The 20,375-nt window shown below is 41.0% G+C and overlaps 1 protein-coding gene across 1 annotated transcript in view; it reads right to left on the bottom strand.

Moving 5' to 3' along the window:
* Positions 1-20,375, bottom strand: part of SRP19 (signal recognition particle 19) — a 236,124-nt gene that overhangs the window by 143,029 nt on the left and 72,720 nt on the right. The window contains exon 2 of the mRNA XM_044064470.1: positions 10,184-10,259. Within this exon, the coding sequence (XP_043920405.1) occupies positions 10,184-10,259 (76 nt within the window). The remainder of the gene's footprint in view (positions 1-10,183; positions 10,260-20,375) is intronic.

Raw genomic sequence — 20,375 nt, 5'->3', positions numbered from 1 at the left:
AGGCCAGCGAGGTGCTCTGCCTCACATATACCGGGATTTTATTCCACAGCATAGGGAGTCTTTGGGTGATGAATCTATCCCTCCAGCACGTCCTATTAATAGCCGTGTCGAGGTTTAAGTCTCCGCCCTTGTGGCTCTGACGGATCTAGATTTTTGAGGTGAAGCATATTCATCAAATCTGGGTTTGACATGGCCTTGTATGTTAGGCAAAGGTCACCTCTGAGCAAGCGGTAAGCGACTGAATAGAGCTGGAGTTCTTTCAGTCGGGCAGCATAGGACAGATGTTTGAGACCCTTTATCCTTTTGGTGAGGAACTTTTGTGGCCTCTCCAGCTGCTGCAAGTGTCGGGTCAGATACATTCCGAATGGGGCATTGTACTCAATCATTGGTCTGATGAGTGATGAGTATAGGGAGACTATGACCTCCCTTGATCTAGATGAGAATCCCTTCATGATAAGGTGGGCAATGTAGAAGGTCTTCCTAACTACTTTAGCTACATGGGTGTCGAATGACAGACTACTATCAACCTGGGTCCCCAGGTCCCTGATAACTTCTTCTGTACTCAGTGGATTGCCACCTATTTGGTAGCTAGGGGTAACCTTGTTTTTCCCGAAGGGTATGACTATGCATTTTGGCATTTAACTTTAGGCCATGGCTCTGGCACCAGTTATCCGTTTCTGTGAGACCCTTCTGAAGGATATCTGTGTCAGATGTGTTTTCTACTATGGCCCAGTTTGCAGTCATCTGCAAACTTTGTCAGCCATAACCCTCCTATGTTTGCTTGTACTGGAAAAGTAGATGCCAAACAAGAGTGGGCCCAGGACTGAGCCCTGTGGTACACCACTTGTGACAGGCTTTGAGTCTGACATGGCGCCAGCAACTCTGACCCTGTGGGTTCTGTCACTCAGCCAGTTTGCAACCCATCTTGTGATGTATGGGTTAACATTTAAGCTGATGAGTTTTTCAATGATACCCGAGTGGGGTATTGTATCAAAGGCCTTCGCCAGATCGAGGTAGGCTGTATGGACTGCCTTTCCTCATCAATGGCTTTGGTGACTGTTTCAAAAAGTCAACCAAGTTTAGAAGGCATGATCTGCCTTTGACAAAGCCAAACTGGGATGGATCCAAAGTCTGCAAATTCCTATGTCTTTATTTATGAGGTCCATTATGATCCTCTCCATGGCTTTGCAGATAAGGCTTGTCAAGCTAATGGGCGGTAATTTCCAGGGTCGGTGGAGGCACCGCCTTTGTGAAGTGGGACCACAGTTGCAGTGCGCCACTCCTGGGTACGTATCCAGAGGTAAGACTATGATTAAACAGCTGTCCTAGCTGTGGGTTTAATTCCTCGTTGAGTTCGTGGAGCACACAGCCGGGGACACCATCAGGTCCCATGGATGCTGTGTTTTTGCTTTGGAGAGAGCAGTTCTCACTTGGGCGTTGGAGATGTTTGGGGGCTGCAATCGCTTGGTATAGATATCTCTCCTTTGGGGAGGGGAGAAGTTTGCACTGAACCTGTCAGCCAGTATGTTGGCAATGTCTGTAGGATCAGTAATCTTCACATCATTTTGAACTAGTTCTGAGCATATCTGGGAGTTTCCTCCCAGGTTTCTAACATAGCTAAAGAAGGCCTTATGATTGTCTTTTGAGTCTTTAGCTATTTTTCTCTCAAAATTTGCTTTGGATGATTTTATGAGAGCTCTTAGTTTTTACTTATAGTGATCAAGGGTGTCTTACCTTTTAAGGATTTTGCTCTATCTTGTAGTAGCTTCCTCCTTTGTTGTAGAGTTTGTTTATGGCTGGGGTCCACCAGAGTGGACGCTTGCCTTTGGTACAAAGAGTCTTTGTTTTGCTTGGGATTGCCTTATCCATGCAGTCCTGCAGGTGCTGGTAGAAGGCATTTGTAAGTGATTCAGCGGCTTGAGTACTGTTTTCAGTCGGCTCGGGGCCTTAAAGGAGACCACACTAGTCTTTAGAAGTGTGAAGTCGGCTTCCAAGAGGTTCTTTACTGTGGTCTTTTTATTTCAGGTGGGGTGGGATGAGGACCTCCAGCGAGATTAGTTTGTGATCTGATCTCACCAGTGAGGGGTATACTTCCGGTGTTGAACATTGTGCTCCCATGTTCGTGATGATGAGATCAAGTATGTTTTCTCCTCTTGTGGGGATGGTGACTAGTTGTTCCATGGCATTTGAGTTTATGAATTCCAGGAACTTTTGGGCTAGGGTGTTTGGGCTTGAGTAGTGTTCCCAGTCTATATTAGGGTAATTGAAGTCACCTAGTATGATGGTGTTTGGTGATACATTTATCCCTCTAGTGTTTTCAGGAAGGCCATGTGAGGTTCCCGAGTTTGTGAGGGTGGCCTGTAACATGCTACAATTTGCAGAGCAGTCTTGCCTATGGTTAATTGCACCTGGATGGTCTCCGATGCATCGTCGTTGCCACCAGTCTTGAGGTGTGGGTGTCTTTGATGAATATGGATACCCTCCTTTCTTGGTATTGTCCGGATTTTGGGGCCGGAATGCATGATAAGAGGTAAAACCTGATAGTGCTGGGGTGCTCTCAGGAGCCTTGAACCAGGTTTCTGTCACTGCACAGACATCGATGTTCTCCATACTGAGAAGGGCCTCGAGTGCGTGCATTTTGAGATTTAGACTTCTGGCATTGAGCAGCATTACCCTTAGTTTTTTCCTTTTTGTGTTCTAGGGTGGTAGGTTTAGAATTTGAGCCTTGCCTAAAAAGGCACTATGGGGTGGCAAGAGCCTTTGCCAATATCCGAATCCCAGGGTGACAGGTGCAAGCCGCCCTTGCGCAGCGTGGCTTGTCCAGCATGTCATCCCAGGCAGACAGACATTGATCCCCTTTGAATGACACCAGAGTTTAAGCCAATTGTTAAAGCTGATCATCTTATCTCTGTATTGTGGCATCATTCTTGGTGAAGGTAGGATACTGCTCAAGGTCAGGGTCATACCTGCCTGGGCTACATAATCAGAGAGCTCCTCAATGTCTCTTTTCATGTAGTCCAAGGAGGTACGTCTCAGGTCGTTTACACCAGCGTGGACAATGACTGAGTCATATTTGTACCTGCTGTTGAGAGACCTGAGTGCTTGCGTTATGTGGCGGATTCTAGCGCCCGACAGGCAGCTTACTGTGACCTTCTCCTTACTCAGTCTGGTGAGCGGGACGCCAGTGTGTCTGACTATGGAGTCACCAATGACTAGTGTGTCTGGCATTGTGTTTGGCCTTAAGGGCTGTGACTGTTTGACACTCTGACTGTGAGGTCTATGTGTTGCAGGTGTTGTGTTCTGAGGTGGTGGTTGTTTGGGTGTCTGCTTTGGTGGCCTCTGCTGTTTTGGTAGATTTTTGATCAGAGCCCGAGTATGTCTTTGTGTGTTTATGTGTATGATTTGAGGTTGTGATGGTACTATGTGAGACTGGGTCTATAGTGTGTGTGGTAACCTTCTCCTCCTGACTGGTCTTGCCAGTCCTATGTTGAGAGAGCTCGGCCTCCAGTTTGGCCGTATAGTTGCATCTCTCGCATGTATTTGTGTTTTGTGGGAGGAGGAGAGGGTTGTTCAGTGTACATGAGGCAATTGTAACATTGCCTCAATATTCCCAGGTTCACCAGCTGAGCAGGAGAGGACACTAGCAACTGATCCCTCGACATGCTAGAAGGACTAGACAAAAACTTTAAAAGAGATTCCGGGGACGTGAGTGACCGAGAAATGGGGGTTTGCCTTTTGGGGTGCTATCTATAAGAGTGCCGTATCAAGGTAATAAGTACTGTAGGAGCAAGTGCTAGGTTTAACAGATAGAGAAAAGTCTACTTGGAGTCAAGTAGAGATGATCTTTTTAGGTATTAGAAAAAGTGCTAGTAACAGGGATGCTTAAAGGTAAGATTGAAAAGAATGCACTCTGCAGTGTGCACTAGAGAAGTTAGATATGAAAGTAGGTAACTTGAGTTTTACCTGTTTAAAAAGTTAAGGTTTAGTGGAGAGTTACAATTTTTAAAACAGCAAGATGGACTGAAAGGGGTGGTTACTTTTGTATTTTGGTACTATGAAATACTGTAGGATGGCCAATAAATTTAAATAATTGAAGGGGTGGGATTTCAAAAGTGATGGTTTTGCGATTACTCACATAAGCCAGTGAAAGTAGAGAGAAATGAGATATATGGTCTGATTAACATAAGAGGCGGGCAACTAGAAAGACAGTGGTATTTAACAAGACAACTTAAATGGGTGGGAGGGGAAAAATTCTGCCCGACTCAGAACAGAGAGAGCTGTGGTCTCTTGAAGTTTTAATATGCTGTTAAACAGAATGCAAGCAAAACACAAGGTAAAGAAAACAAACTACAGTATTCAAAATATAGAAAGGCAATACAGAAATACAAAAAATAACAGCAAACTAACCTTTCCTTCACAGCAAAGTGTAGCAGAGTCTGGATGAGCCTTTCTGGTACACATGGCAACACAATAAAATATTAATGTAAGGTGCAGTAGCTGCAACAGTTTTATTCACATAACAGTAAGAATTGAGAGCTCCAGACTATCAGCACTATGCACATCTAAGTTGCTCCAGTAAACAGAAACTAAAGGATGGACCTCTTACTGACTGCAATATACAAAATATATACTTGACCACAGGAGTGGCTCCATTCTCCAGAACACACCTAAAGCTTTGAGGCAATAGGACCACCCAGTAGGAAAGACTTTACCAGACTAATACCCCACTTTACCACTAGGGATGTACAAAATAGTGACTTACTATTCGGCCGAATACGAACATTTGGTTCTGCCAAGTTACAGAATACATTGACTAATACAAATAGTTTACTAGTGCGAACTGGTATGATCTAACTAAAACAGTTTACTGCATTAGTAAACAGTTTTGTGCAATACATACAAGAACATAAATTCACTAAAAAAAAATTTAAATCTGAATAACTAGATGCATTCTACTATTTAGCTGTCAGGCAGTTCTCAAAAGTTAGTAAGTTACTAAACTTTATTCATTACCAGTGTTAATTTAACCACTAATGCTAAACGCCAATACAATTTAACTACTCCATTTCTCTTTAATCAGGACTAGCTTCACATCCCACTTCAGGAACAACTGTTCAGCACGGCTGGGCAGGAGATTAGATCACTTGGCACTACAGACATTGTTTGCGATGCTGAACAGTCATTTGCTACGCTTACTGGTGGGGCACCAAGACAAATTCTCACAGCTGCAGACAGCAAAGGAAGTCTGTCATGATTAGACTGCCACCAGTAAATTGGGTCTTCGCTTTGTCTGATACACCCCTCATTGACAAACTGCAAACTGCTGTTCAAATGGCTCAGGAGTACACTGCTTGGCACTAAATGAATCATGCAAACAGTCCCAGTATGACCAAAATCCATCTGCCATTTTCAATGTTTTTTTGCAGCCTGCATTGGTTTTTCTTCATTCACACTGATATTAGTATAAGAACCTGCTGCCTGCACAGTTTACACTGGGGTTACTGCCTCCACAGCTTGTTGAGTGAAGTGTTTTGCTTCAGCAGTTTGTCTGTTTCAAAGCACTGTAATCTGAATTGGGGGTCCAAAACAGTTGAAACGATGTAGAGATGATTTTTATGTGCATTACTGAAACGTTTTAGAGACCAACAGTTCTTTCACCATTTGCTTGATGCTAGCAGCAGACGTTAAGTTTGGCAGGTAATGTCTCCGTGCCTTACATATGCTGGAAGTACAACAGAGATGCAGACACTGTCACTAGCTATATCACGTGACTGGTTACAGAACTGATACAATGAATTCCCACTGAGATGGCGTGATTGCAGGCAAATGTCTGGTGGACTGCTCCTCACTCATGTACAGGAGCATGCCACGCTTCTGCTCCAACAGCCTCTTAAACATATAAGATGTTGAATTCTATCTTGTGGCAACATCTTGAAGCAGTTTATGGTCTGGCAATTTCAACTGCTGTTGTATCTGGGCAAGTATGACTGTGGCACTAGTGGAACGTCTGAAGTACCAGAGAATCACTGCTACATAGTTGGAAACTATGGGCATAACAACCAACACTTACAACTTTATCAGTCATAGCCTTTTCCATGTTTTTTTGCACAGTCTGAGAAAAATATGGACTTATCCTTTACATATACCCCAGCGCTCTACCATCTCTGAAACTGTGCCTGCCAGTATGTGAGCAATATGTCTACCTGTAATGTTTTCATGGTGCAGTACAGCAAATTTGCAACAGAAGTTTTCATCCAGCCAATGTCCTGTTAAGCTCATGAATGACTGTGTATAACATGGGGATGTTCAGGTGTGTCATTAACGAATACTCACAGCTCCTTGCAACCGTTTTCACTTTCTGGCAGACATGGTTATACATATCGGGGATAATAGCTTCAGCAAAGTATTTGCGTAATGGTATTGTGGTTCTAATGTAGCAATAAGGTTCTTAAAACCTTCATCTTTAGCAATTGATACTGGCTGCAAGTTGACTTATATCATTTTCACAACTGCAGAATAGACCTGTTAAGCTTCTGCACTGCTTATTGGCCATTTTTTGCTCTTTTTAACATTAAGGAGCGACAGCTGTAATAGTTTTGGAGAACTTATTGACAACGTACTTGGCAAAGCACGGCTGTTCGACAGACACGGCTTCTTTAAGCACATTGAACTGCTTGGAATGTTTATATCCCAGGAGGTTTAACAGCGCCAATGTTGTATATAACTTTAAAGATGACCCTGACCCACACAATAACTGCAGAACAAATGAAGCATTCTGCATTTGATTCATCTGCTTCGTCAACTTTAAAATGTTGACAAACACTGCTACATTTAATCTGCTGTTGTAGTTTTTTGAATGGAGGTCACAGCATAGTGAGGATCAGAAAACTTACCCTTTTCTTCACTGTACTGCAATCGCTGAGTTGATATATGTATTAAAGTTGTGTGCCTTTCTTACAGAAATTAATGAAGAGCCGAGTAGTGATGTGAAAAAATGACTGCTACACTTCTGGCAAAAGTTGGCAAGCATCATGTTTGACTAGTATCATCGGTGCAAGGAGCAAGAGTTTTATTGCTGCATGCACATACACTGTCAAGCATAGTTAGACCACAAGACAACTGGAATGCAAAAAGCATGACAACACTTACCTGAACACAACTACTCTCCATTTTTTCAGTGAGCCCAAAGACGGATTATCAACTTAATCTCCATTCTTTCTTGCATGCAAATACTGTATCGTAACCTGCAGTAATGTAAAATGAATGAGCAGGATTATTCTGCTCTGTTGCGGGTATATACTGAGTCTGTGACAAACTCAGTTTTGGCATTAAATGGCAGTCTGTCTGCTTTGTTTTTGCAATTAGCTATTTTCTATGGGGGTGGCAAAACTTATCCATGCAAGCAGTACATGTAATACTGAGAATCCGTTCTGGATTGGATACAATCTGTTTTAGAGCATACACTGACATCTGTGGGCAATTTACAAGTCTCATCTGTCCACTCTTTGGCTTCCTTCCACATCAAAGATTTGCTAGTGTTCCTGGCTGTAATCCTCACAGATGCACAAGCCACACAAAATACACCTCAGCCTGAAAACAAAAAAAAAACTGGAGAAGCAAGCACAAAGAGCTGTCATATCAGTTATCAGAATGATATCTTCAGTTTTGCTACATGGATCCCCCTCCTCTATAATACTCAGTATTGATCAAACGACTCTGACAGGTATAGTGCGTTTTATACGTTTGTCTTGTACTATTATTTAACTGTACACTGAAGCTGCAAGTGGTTTTTCAGGAGAAGTGGTGTACAAGATCTGCAGTCTCGTACTATTCGTATTCAAGCTATTAGGTTATTTTACCGAATACAAATATTCAGTTTTGAGCTACTATTCAGCCGATTATGAATTGAATAGTCAGTACATGTCTACCTACCACATAATGCACCTGATGCCAAATAAAACGCCAAGATTAGAAAGAGAGAAAGGAGATACTGGAGACCAGCTACACCAAAGGTACTGAAGATGGACCATCTGTTGCACATCTATCATTGCCATAAGCATGTACCATTCAATAGAGAGAGAGAGAGAGAGAGAGAGAGAGGGAGGGAGAGAGAGAGAGGGAGGGAGAGAGAGAGAGAGAGAGGGAGGGAGAGAGAGGGGGAGAGAGAGAGAGAGAGGGAGAGGGAGAGAGAGAGAGAGAGAGAGAGAGAGAGAGAGAGAGAGAGAGAGAGAGGAGGGTAGGGAGAGAGAGAGAGAGAGAGAGAGAGAGAGAGAGAGAGAGAGAGAGAGAGAGAGAGAGAGAGAGAGAGAGAGAGAGAGAGAGAGAGAGAGAGAGAGAGAGAGAGAGAGAGAGAGAGAGAGAGAGAGAGAGAGAGAGAGAGAGAGAGAGAGAGAGAGAGAGAGAGAGAGAGAGAGAGAGAGAGAGAGAGAGAGAGAGAGAGAGAGAGAGAGAGAGAGAGAGAGAGAGAGAGAGACACAGAGAGACACACAGCAATCAGCTTATAAAGTCTTGCAAAGAGCAGGCCAAGACGCTACTGCAGAGGTTTCATCCAGAGGAAGTGTTTTTTTTTTTTTGGGGGGGGGGGGGGGGAGGCTGCAGAAGTAGCAACTGCTCTAGTAAAATTACAGACTTATCATGGGCACAAATGTAAGCAGTTAGCCAGTTAAACTAGCCAAAGCAAGCTTACAAACTTTGTCTAAAGTTACTGAAAGAAAGGAGGCAACCGGCTACCTTTGGATAACATTCATTCTCTCAAAATAATTTCGCAGAACACTGCACATCTACAAAATGAAAGAAATACTATTCCTGGTTAGTATGTAATGAGGAAACCCAGGAATATAAATAGGCTGATTAATGTTAGTCTCTACATGTACTTTTTGGCATCAAAGGAGGATTATTACAGAAAGCAACTCTTATCCTCATGATACGTCAGACAGAACTGACAAAAGTGAATTAATTTCTGAAATTCTTGCAGAAATAAAGGCCATGAGAAATGGCTTCAGCTAAAAGCATTTTGAATAAGATGAAAACTCCAACAGAAGAGAAATCCCGGGGTGGATGGTACAGGGTCCCACAAAAATTACATACTTTTCAGTGTTTCATTTCCAACTGTCCCCCCCTCCGTCATTGATTAAAAGCACCACTCTATACAGTTTTCACTATTCCAGGAAAGAATCTGCCTCAGCCACCTTTGAAACCTGCACACAACTGTGTATCCCGAGATATTATGTCTTGATTTGTTTAATTAAGTGCTAAACATTTCTCAAAAAAACTAACTTCATAACTCCACTTTATCTTTTAATATGTGCTTTACACAAAAACAGGAAAGTCGTACTGTAAATATATAAAATGGCAAAGAGAGTCATTTTGGTCAGCAAATCACTTTTTGTTGACAAACCAATTAAGCAATGCATCAAGCACTACCTGTGGCTGTTATTTGCTTTAATAGCTTTTTAAAGTAATAAATGTCATTCACAGAAGAGCAAAAGCTGACATCCTTTTTCCTTTCCTAGCACACTTTTTACCCTAAATGTAGAGGGTCTGGATTCCTTTAAAGGACTGCAGCTTAGAACACTTAAATTTTCACCTCTTTAGTCTGAAGAAATGTGAGTGGACCACAAAAGGCTTTTACCAACACACAAGCAAAGATCAGAGTAATATTAAACAGACACAGAGACAGACACACACCTTTTGTAGAGGATCCAAAAAGCCAAAAATCCTAGTGAAACTAAGAGGAAAAACTGTTACCTAGGAGGTCTACGTTATGTCATAAGGACCCAAACTACATTCTCTGAGGAGGAAAAAGTGAGAAACAAGTCGGATCAATCTGGCAGTCCCCATGATGTTAACTTGGGGGGTATAAAAATTTCAAATGTGAAAACCAGAGCAACACTGACTAATAAGCAGTGCATGCATCAAGACTATAATGGTAATATATACCTTTTCAGTTTTATTGGGGAGTTTTTCCTTTAATGTCACAGATGGAAAAATCAACCTACAGCAACATTGAGAAACAGAAAACTCAGCAAAAAGTTAAAGTACAAGTAAAATTAGTATGATCAGTAATAGCATAAGTCTCACACTTGTCTGTTTTTAAAAATGACAGATTGTGATAAAAGCACTTCTGAAACTATACAACAACAAGCTATAAACACAAACTTCTATTTACACATCGGCTCCTTACTTTCTCAATGGGTATTCGCCTTCCTTCTGCTACAGTCTTCTTACTGTTTATATATGCTGGGTACAGACAAATGAACCTGAAAATAAGAAAACATTTTTATAGATCACACTACTTTTGTGTAAAGAAATCTGATGCAAGTGTTGTGGCAGAGTAAACCTGTATTCCGCAAAAGGGAACACTACAACAGAATGTTACAACATTTTTAAGCCAGCTTATGTCCAGCAAGGTAAAGCCCCGAATGCAACCCAAATAACCCATCCTTGCTTAGTGGACATAGGAAATGGAAGAGCCAGCAGTCAGAATGGCAGCAAATGGCCAATGCTAGACCACCATGTCAGGAGGGACAGAAAACAGATGCACAAGTCTTTCTACCAGCAAGCAAAGGCTTTAGGCCCACACAGCCACAGACTGGGGAAGTACTCACCTGGCAAGCACACATGCATATAAGCAGCACTGTAACTACTTACAAAAGCATGTGCGTCCAATGAGAAATCAGTCAGCTGGTACAAACTGTGGTCAAGGAATCAATATCATACTGGGATAGTGGAGGAAGATACAGTATTAAAACTGGCAGCATGAGGATCTTGCATGTCAGCAAAAAAAAAGTATCTACCCTTTACTGCTGCCTGGATGTAGGCCCATTTGTTGTTTGGCACTTGCCTCAGCACATTTACGGCTAGGAGAAGCATGAATGGATGAATTTATGGACATGGTTCAATAATTAGTAGGCAAGAGAAACAAATTACCTAGAAAAAATATACAATCTCATAGAATATAAACAAATACCATTTTCAGTCCATCACAATAATTGTCTGCCACTCACTTCATTACACCTCTACTTTTACAGAGCTATGTTGACTTTTCCACATGCAATGAAGCTAAAAACCACCAGTATATCACCTCACTGAACATTTAAAGATAAAACAGAGTATTATTCAAATTCTGAAACTGTGGTCATTACACATAGACAATGTATGCACCATGCTGCATGGTCCATATGCCACTGGCATGCAAAAGCCTTTCACAATCTAACCTTTTATACAATGGGCAATACCTCATGTGCAGTCCGGCTCCAAAGAACTACAGTACCCTAGCACCAGTTTCTCAAACTAATAGCCCCTACAAATCATACAGTTGAACTCTATGAACCAGCACGTACAACGAACAATTGGAGTGTAAACTGTCTGCACATTGACAGCATACTTCAATCACTTGGTACAAGTACTCTAGACAAAGCCAAAAACAATGGGAGAAGGTAATGGCCCCAAATCAGATTTTAAAACATTATATTTTATAAACTTTGAATGTTTCAAAACAAATTTTACATTTTCTGAAGGATATAAAAGTAGGAAACTCAAATGTCTGCCATTATTCATGAACTTCATTCGTCAAGGATTTAGCAGAAAAACAGACTGAGAAACAACGAACATGAGAAATCTGGACATTCTGAAAAATTCTGGATAGTGTACTATAAGTACAGCAACTCTCCCTCACCTTCTATTATTTTTTAGCAGACAAGAGCCAAACAGTCAAAGAAAAAAAAATAAAACCATTACATAGCAAGAAAATCCCATTGGCAATGGAATCCCTCTACAGTACAGGCAAACCTGTTACCAAACACAATCTTGTCCAGCCCCTACTACACTGTGATGCTGGCAAGCTCACACCAGTGGGAGCTGTTACCACCATTCGTTATGGCAAAGAGATCCTGACCACTGTCACTACCTAATGACAGCTTTTTTTTTTTTTTTATAAAGATTAATCACAGCCAGCCATAAAAGACAAGCCACAGCTCAGTTGTGTAAGCCAGCATATGCAAAGGTAAAATATGCCTCACCATCAACAAGAAGCTATCCTGTTAGCCTGTGTCCAGATGCCCTGTTCAAAGCAGAAAAAAGTCCAGTAGTAAAATTCTTTAACTGCTAAGTGGGCTAATCCATATGGGACACAAACTCACATATATGGATACAAAACTACAGTTTCATGCTACCTTATATTTCTGCACAGGGTAGAGTTGTCACACCACACACTGCTACCTTCCAGCCCCTGCACACACCATTTCTATGAATCTTGATGGCCCATGGTACTTAGCATGAAATATAGTGTGTTGTGTGTGCTCGCGTACGTGCATCCATAGGTCTATTAAAAGAAAGGCACAATTTTACATAGTTTGCTTTTAACAGGCATTTTCTACAATTGGTTTCATTCAGAACTGAAGATCTGTTAGTAGAGGCACTGTCACCTGCGGCAGTGGAAACTGTGGATGCTGGACAGCAACAATTTTTTAAATCGCTGGTCGCCCACTGTCATATGCAACATATTTCTAACATACTGGTCATACTTCATTAAGGCTGTTCTGTTCCATACTTAAATTCCATTTTTTGCAGGTAGAGTGTTCGGTGTTGCTAGTGTGCTAGCAAAGCATTTTGAAAAAACTACTCAGAGAAGTGCAGAATTCTACAGGAAGTCAAAACTGGTGGAATGAATTTAAAATCATGGCAAAAGAGATGATGGTGTGAGAGACTGGAGGAAAGCAGGTCAGTAAAATACCATCCAGTGACGACTACAGCATGATCAAATGCATAAAGAACAAATACCTGGATGCAACGTTAATTGGTTTCCACCCATATGGAGGAATCATAACAATTAAAGTAATGTTAGAAATCAAACTAGAAAACCTAATCTAAGAGGGCAGCAGCACACTTCAGGCCAGCATCTGAAAGAATAACTAATGGTTTTCTTCTTAGTAAACGACTTAAAACAGTCACAAAGAGAATGCTGTATAAACTGCCTGTGCTCAACATTTAAAACATCAAATAGACTTCTTGCTTCTATGTCAAAACCATGCAAGTGTACATGCATGTATCTGGGACCCAAGCGGATGTCTAAAGCATTATTGGTACTTCTGCACAACTTCAACCTGACCAGAGTGACAAGGGGGGGGTGGGGGCTGCCATGAGTGTAGCTGAAGTGGCACAGCGTAAGCAGAGGCAAGAAGGCAGGTTTCAGTAAAATGTGCGTAAATAAAAGGCACAGTAGAAAAAATACACTGCTGAAAAAGGTTTGTAATGTGGGTGAGATGCAAATGAAATTTTGACTTTCATAACATCTTTTCCAAAGTGACAAAGTTAAAAATACACAGGCTTGTTGGTGGACTTGATAATCTCAAAAGTTCACCAAGATGACGAATTCCATTAAGTCCAATAATCATATTGTCTTTGGAATTCCTAGATATTTCTGAAGTCAAAATGCATATATAAAAATCATGTATTCATAACAGATCTGTAAAAATGGGAGCAGTAGAGTAGCCAAGGTGGCGAGAAGGTGGCAGCCACCCAGAGATCAAAGTACTGTAAGCACAATCAGCAGATACCAACTGATCTTCAGAGACGCCAACTGATCTTCAGTGCAGTGCATTACTGGCATTCAAATGCCGGTATTGCATACGAGATCAGCACTTTGCATTCATTGGTAGGCATAACTTCTAGAAAACAGCTTGTTACAGTTTAAAAGAAAAGGAAGAGTACTCATGGCAGAGGACTTTTTTGCTCCTCAACATTCAGTCAAGGGTGGGTGGAGCACAAGATCGAGGGGTGGCACCAGAATAGATAGGTATACCTTAATGGGGACATTCACAAAAATGTTTTGGACTATGGCTGTAGATATTAGAGCCTCTCAGCACACCAAACATTCCCAGCCTGCAAATATCCTCCCGTGTATTCCTATATCATACGTTTCCTCTAGATCGGAGGCACTTGCATACAGATAAAGCAGAGGTACAGCAATAATACCACAACAAGGAGGTGGGGGAAGGAAGGGTGGGCCATTGAGGAATACTCCACTCCTACAGATCCATCATTTTGGTAAGCACTTAATTTTTGCATCCGACAAGAATGGGACCCATCCCAATCTTTATCAGATTGGAGCCCCCATGTTAAAATACTCTGTAACACGATAGATTTAAAGGAAGCACTGTACCAACAGACCATATTCAACTTTTAGTGCCCATCAAACATGTGCAGAGGCGCCCAAATAACTGCTTCAAAAATCTCACCGATTGCTGCATTTAAAAAATGAAGCCATAGCTATACGAGATAACTACCTATCATGTGCAGTATAGCAAAAATGAAGAGAAAAGCTGGTAAGGAAGATGCTTTAGAAACCTTCTCAATGAAAAACAGTCTCAGAACTTCAGATTCCTTATAGCCTTAGTGCTATCAAAATAAAAACGGAGCTCCCTAGGAAACATCAAGACAGCAAAACAAATACTCAAAAATCAGCACACTGAGAAAAATACTCCTCAAAATTTGCACACCGACAGAAGAAAAAAAAAACGGGTAAATGAATGATCACAGATACATCTCATAAGGTTATCTTTGACACACAGGGCTGGCACAATGGGTTACATGGCCCCTGGGAAAAATAATTAAGGAGGCTCAGTAGACAAAGTACAGATCAAGAAATTGCCTAAAGGATGTAGCAGCGACAAGAAAAGTCTTCTTGGAAACTGACAGCATCGAGTTTATTTAAGCCAAATGCATATGTTCTAAGGAGAAACTAGTCAAGGCACTGAAGACCTTAAGAGGAACGTGCCTTTAAAGAAGGTGTTAGAAAAACTTCAAGCCAAAACAACAGCTACCACCACCATCCACCATGGTCCTAATGAAAGATGAACTGGTGGTCTGTTGGAACTCCGCCAAGAAACTCAATCCATTCTCAGAGAGACCAGCAAGGTGATGGCGCATGATCAGAATTGAATCACAATAGGAATGGAACTCTGAGTCCAAACTGAAAAAAGAACACTCATACACTTGTAGGTTCTTCTTGGAAGAAGCAAACCTCTCGGACAGGGAAAGATCACAACCAACTACTGGAACTGGAGACTCCAACCAAAAGATGCAATGTACATCTCCATGGTGCTTACCTGAAGGATGTGGAAAAAAACATTCGAAATTCAGAGGAAACTGGGGGGGGGGGGGGTGCCAAGTTCATCCCTCAGAGGCCTTCCCAACAATTGGAAGAGGAAGACTGAGATGCAGATTCAAATAAATCATAGGAAGAGACCCCCCCAGCCTGCAGAAATTTCTCCATGCCACCCATGGATTGCCAGACCATGTGCGCATTATTCTCAAGTTTTAACAAATTCATGTCTCATACAAGTTATGGCTACCATCTCAAAACATCAATATATTTGTTACTTTTTAAAAGGAGGCATAAATGAGACCAGGACTCTCTAATTTGGAGAAGTTATTTAAACCATCAAATTCACGACATGAACAAATTCAAAAATCTACCAGAGTTATTAACATTTAAAATCAGTTCTGTTTTCAGGCATAACATTAACATTGCCACCTGAATTGGATACATCATGATTAAAAACATTAAAGTTGTTCAATTTCCAAATCTTAGTGGTAGAAATAATTTGTTACTCACCATTAAACCAGAACCATTAAGGACCATGTCGACCTAATGCAACAAACAGCGGCAAGGACAACATCCCCGCACGTTTCCTCTACAGACTTTTTTTTTTGCCTTTAAACAGCAGTGTAGATGCTCATGCTGTTGGTATGTCTGCTGAGAGAACTGAATGACACTGAAGCCATTTTACCAAAAAAAACTGTCTTCACTAGCTAGATCACTACTCTCCCGCTGAATAAACATGCCCCAATAAATGTGACTTTACCAAATGAACACCTGGTTGTTGGTTGCAGAGTAGCTATTTTTTTTCTCTTAGCAACCTACTCTTGTTTTCCCCTCCTCTAAAGTCCGCTTCTTCATACTAATTCAAAATTGTCTGGACTGAAAGCCATCTAGGAAACTGGGATATTAGGACTGTTGCACAACACATGCATTGTGCCATATATGCTCAGCTGTCAGACTTTCAATGTAGGAAAAGCTATTAGAAAATTTATACACAAAATAAGATGCCACTTAAAGTTAATGCTTTGCATAATATTTATTTTAAATGTATTTAACATTTTTACTGGGAAAGTTAGACTAGGCCAGAGCCTATTTTCAGTGGAAGCCTGGGGAGAAACGCTCCAGACACATGTCTGCTTACATCCCATGTACTTTAACATTTACGGTATAATAAAACATGGTGGTATCAATGCCAAGGTGGAAATTAAGGAGTTAAGGTGGCAGATTTCATCTTATAGTGAGGAACTAGAGATAAAGGAGTCGAGTCAGTCTAGAGTATCCTGAAGACAAGACCATTGGAAGCTCTGTATAAATAATTGGTGGATTTTAAAGCAAGTAAAAATCAGGTGAGCTTTTAGTCACCGATTTCTTTAGAGCTGTATTTGTCATTTGGGGAATTCTTGTGACCTGCTTGCATACATACCGCACTCAAATCAAAGGAACAACTATGAGGTATGCCATACTACAGCTGTAGAGACAGATATGGGAATGTAGATACTGAAACTGGATCAGTTCAGTGCCGACTACCTACACAGCAATGTGGGACTTGTATGCATGTACAGAGCAGGCAGTTTTCCCTTCTACCAATACTAGGGACACCTCGGGAAACACAGATGAGACAATCATACCCCACTACAATGGGGAGGATACATTCGGGTATGCATAGAGATGCTATCTATACCTACCATCGCAGGTCACCAAACAGATTACTTATGTAGAGAGTATGGTTTGTGCAGTGACAAGCATGTACCCAGATAAGCCATGTACTGTGGGCTACTCTGTTACCAAGGTAGCCAGCACACTACATATATTACACACAAATATAACACACACACACACACACACACACACACACACACACACACACACACACACACACACACACACACACGTAATACAGACATGCATACTGCTAGCCTTAAGCAACCTTAGGAAAGCAGACAAAGAGCAGCTTACCATACACTTGCAGAGTACTGTGTACCTCCTTGGAAATGGCTAGGAATCCAGAAAAGGTGCTGTGTCCCAGTTCTTCTGTCTGCAAACTTTATAGCTTCTCAAGTCTTCATGACTTAGCATATAAACCAGCAGTGTACCTCTACAACAAGTTTTATACCAGTTGGTGTAACTCATGCAATATGGCCAAATTTGACTATGTACGTCTATGAACCACTTTGCTGCTGTACATCTGTGATTTTAAAAACACAGCTGTTTCCCTAAACTCATTACTAACAGCAAGTGGCTGCAAGCTTGTAATGGAGACCTGGATGAGTGAACACTACTTTGTAAATACATTTTGCTCCATCAATGCTTCAGAAAACACATTGTGAGCATAATTCACAATATAACAATTTATTCCTCATGAAAGGTGTGGCACCATGTTTTTTTAAGACTCAGTAAACTATGGCCACTTGTAGTACCCACCAAGCAGCACCTGCAGAGTGTGTGCGTGTGTGAATCAGGGCAAAAATTATGTAATGTACAGTTAGTCAACATCATCCAAAAATAGTACTGCAAGTTTCAAGCACTATATTTTTTACCTGCTACATTTTGTTTCAAACTGCTCTTGGTAATGTTAGAAGTCTTATCAAGGTTACCTTATGAAAATGTTCAAGTTAACGTGTAGAGCTTCAGTTAACGTGTAGAGCTTCAATCTCATGTGAAGGTGGCAGCAACACTTAAGGACAACTATACTCCAAAGTACAATACCCCCCACCCAAGAGTATTTTCTTCCCTAAAAAAATATCCCCATACATCCACAAGCAAAAATGGAAGAAAAGTAGGACTTGGCAACTTTCCCCTCTGACATTTCTTCATCAGATTTCTCAGTGCATACCATGCTGGTCCGAATTAAATTTCATGACACTTTAGAAACTCGTTTCCACTGCTCTTACATAACTGTGCTCACCACATCTTAAAGTTTCTTAAGGAAAAAGCACTTGGCAAGACAGCTGTAGCCCTCTCTTATTACACCCACTGGGGCCATAAAGTTATTCAGACTCCAAGGATTCACAGCTCTCATTTACAGCCACACTAGTTTCACTCACAGGGCCCATACATTTACTGTGCCTTTACTTAGTTCTAAATGTTATGTATACCCCTATAATGACTCATTAAATTAATAGGAATATGTGCAATCATAGAATGAAGCAGGGCATTTCAGGAGTAATGGACGGCGCAGTGGTGCAGCAGTTGTGTTGTCGCCTCACAGCAAGAGGTTCTCCTGAACAATTCTCGGCTATGGTGCCTTCTGTGTGGAGTTTGCATGTCCTACCTGCATTCGGTGGGTTTCCTCTGGGTGCTCCGGTTTCCTCTCACATTATAAAAGACATTTATTTTATTATTTATTTTACATTTGTTGACCGGGCTAGTCTAACTGGATATATGTCCATTTTCAGTAGAGGCCCGGGGAGAAAAGCTCCAAGCATTAGCAGTGACAAAGATTACAATATACAGTAATAGTCAAAATAAAATTACAGGACATTGTATAAATTATCTTTGTTAATGTAACAGAGTCCTTAGTAGGATTAAAACTAAGATCAAATACATGCATCAGGAATATTTCTCCCCGGAGGTCTACTAAAAATTAGCTTTGTTCCAAGTCACACTTTCCCACTAACTAAAAGTGTTAAAACACACACACAAGCAATTTATCACTATGCAAAGGTCTGTATAAAATAAGGAGTTTACTTCTAGAAATCCTAGAAAGTAAAAAGCAATTGGGCCATGTGAACATTTAGTCCCTGCTAGTATTAATCTTTAGAACTTGGTTCCTTTAAGTAGTAATAGGCCAGTCATACTAGGGTGAATTTATAATACTAAATTGTGTACTTCCTTCTTAAAGACTGTCACACTGCTTGATCTGAAGAGGTTCCAGAAATGGAGTAGTTTGACAAATCTGTTTCCCCATTGCGATTTACTTGCTGAAGCAAATTTAGATCTCTGGTTCTAATGTTCTCTGAAATGTTTGATCTATAAAGAAGTAAGAGGTGTTGGACTGGCAAATCCCCAACGGCCCAGAAGGCATGGCACAAATCATAACCAAGTATATAGGACATTAAATACAGACAAGAATGCCACCAGCCTCTTCGTTACTCGGGTCCTTTAGGTCCACAATCTTTTTTGGTCAGGAACATTTGGGATATCTAGAACTACCCGACATGTTTAGCAACATGCATCCCAAAGGGGGGCATTGTATTTGATAAAGCAAGCAAGACAAATAGTCACTGGAATCAAACGGCTTTTGGAGTTGCTTTTTTTTAAGTTAAAAGTACAATAAGACATGCAAGTTACAGGTCTTCGGGTTGGCTTCTTACAGAATTATACCTGATGGGCTTAATCAGTACAGAATGTACAGTGGTAAGGACTTCTTTGGCTCTAGAGGAAATTGCTTTTTCTACAAGAGCTGATTGCAAAAGGGAATTCCTGACCACTTGATATAAAAAAAAAAAAAAAGGGAGTTACTCTAACCATATTCCAAAGTTTCACACCTTCATTCTGAAGTGGGGTGTTTCTATGCTACAAGATCGGTGGAAGGTTAAGTGGCTGCTACTCTGCAAATATTTGTGGGAGACCATATATGCAATAAACTGCATTTTACTGGGCACACTACCAGAAATGCTTTCATCTAGAACGCTCCAGATGCATTGCCTAAGTTACTGAGAAAATGCTGCAAGATGATATATGAATATAAATAAAAGTTTTACTGGCAGAGTCTGGCACAGCAATCTTTTTGGGGTGTACTGTCATTTACAACCGATGATTAGCTGAGGTTTTCTAAAGCAGGAAATACAATACTGATGGAATGAGGAAAGCTTGTATGGGAAAGCTACCCAAGACAGGACCTGAAACTCAAATTCCATTTTTAAAAGCCAATGTTCTCAGCTGTTGATCACACCTCACCAAGTACTTTAAAATAGGGGTAACATGTACAAAGAAAAAATTTGCAAGACTCGCAGCATGTCAGTGACATTTCAGGACTCGTAAACTTAACCGCATTTCTCACTTCTTCCATGAATGGAGTGGGATAGGACAGGAGAGTCTGGCGTATGCTTAAGCTCATTAGTTGTGCCCTCAGACTATACTGTGAGCAAGAAGCAGCTTTCTAAGAAAACAAGATCAGCATAATTGGCCCCAAAAGGGTAAATCGGGGATAGAAAAAAAATAAAATTTAGTAATAACCAGTTACTATGCTTCTGGAAGGTTAGACTGCATAACTTCATGCCACAGATGTATACTACCACTGTTGCAGTCTGGTTTGCAGCAATACAAACAT

The sequence above is a fragment of the Protopterus annectens genome, chromosome 2.part2, assembly GCF_019279795.1.
Source record: "Protopterus annectens isolate FY-2018-M chromosome 2.part2, PAN1.0, whole genome shotgun sequence".
Classification (NCBI taxonomy): Eukaryota; Metazoa; Chordata; order Ceratodontiformes; family Protopteridae; genus Protopterus; species Protopterus annectens.
The sequence above is the reverse complement of the archived record's forward strand: the minus strand, read 5'-3'. Positions and strand labels throughout refer to the sequence as shown.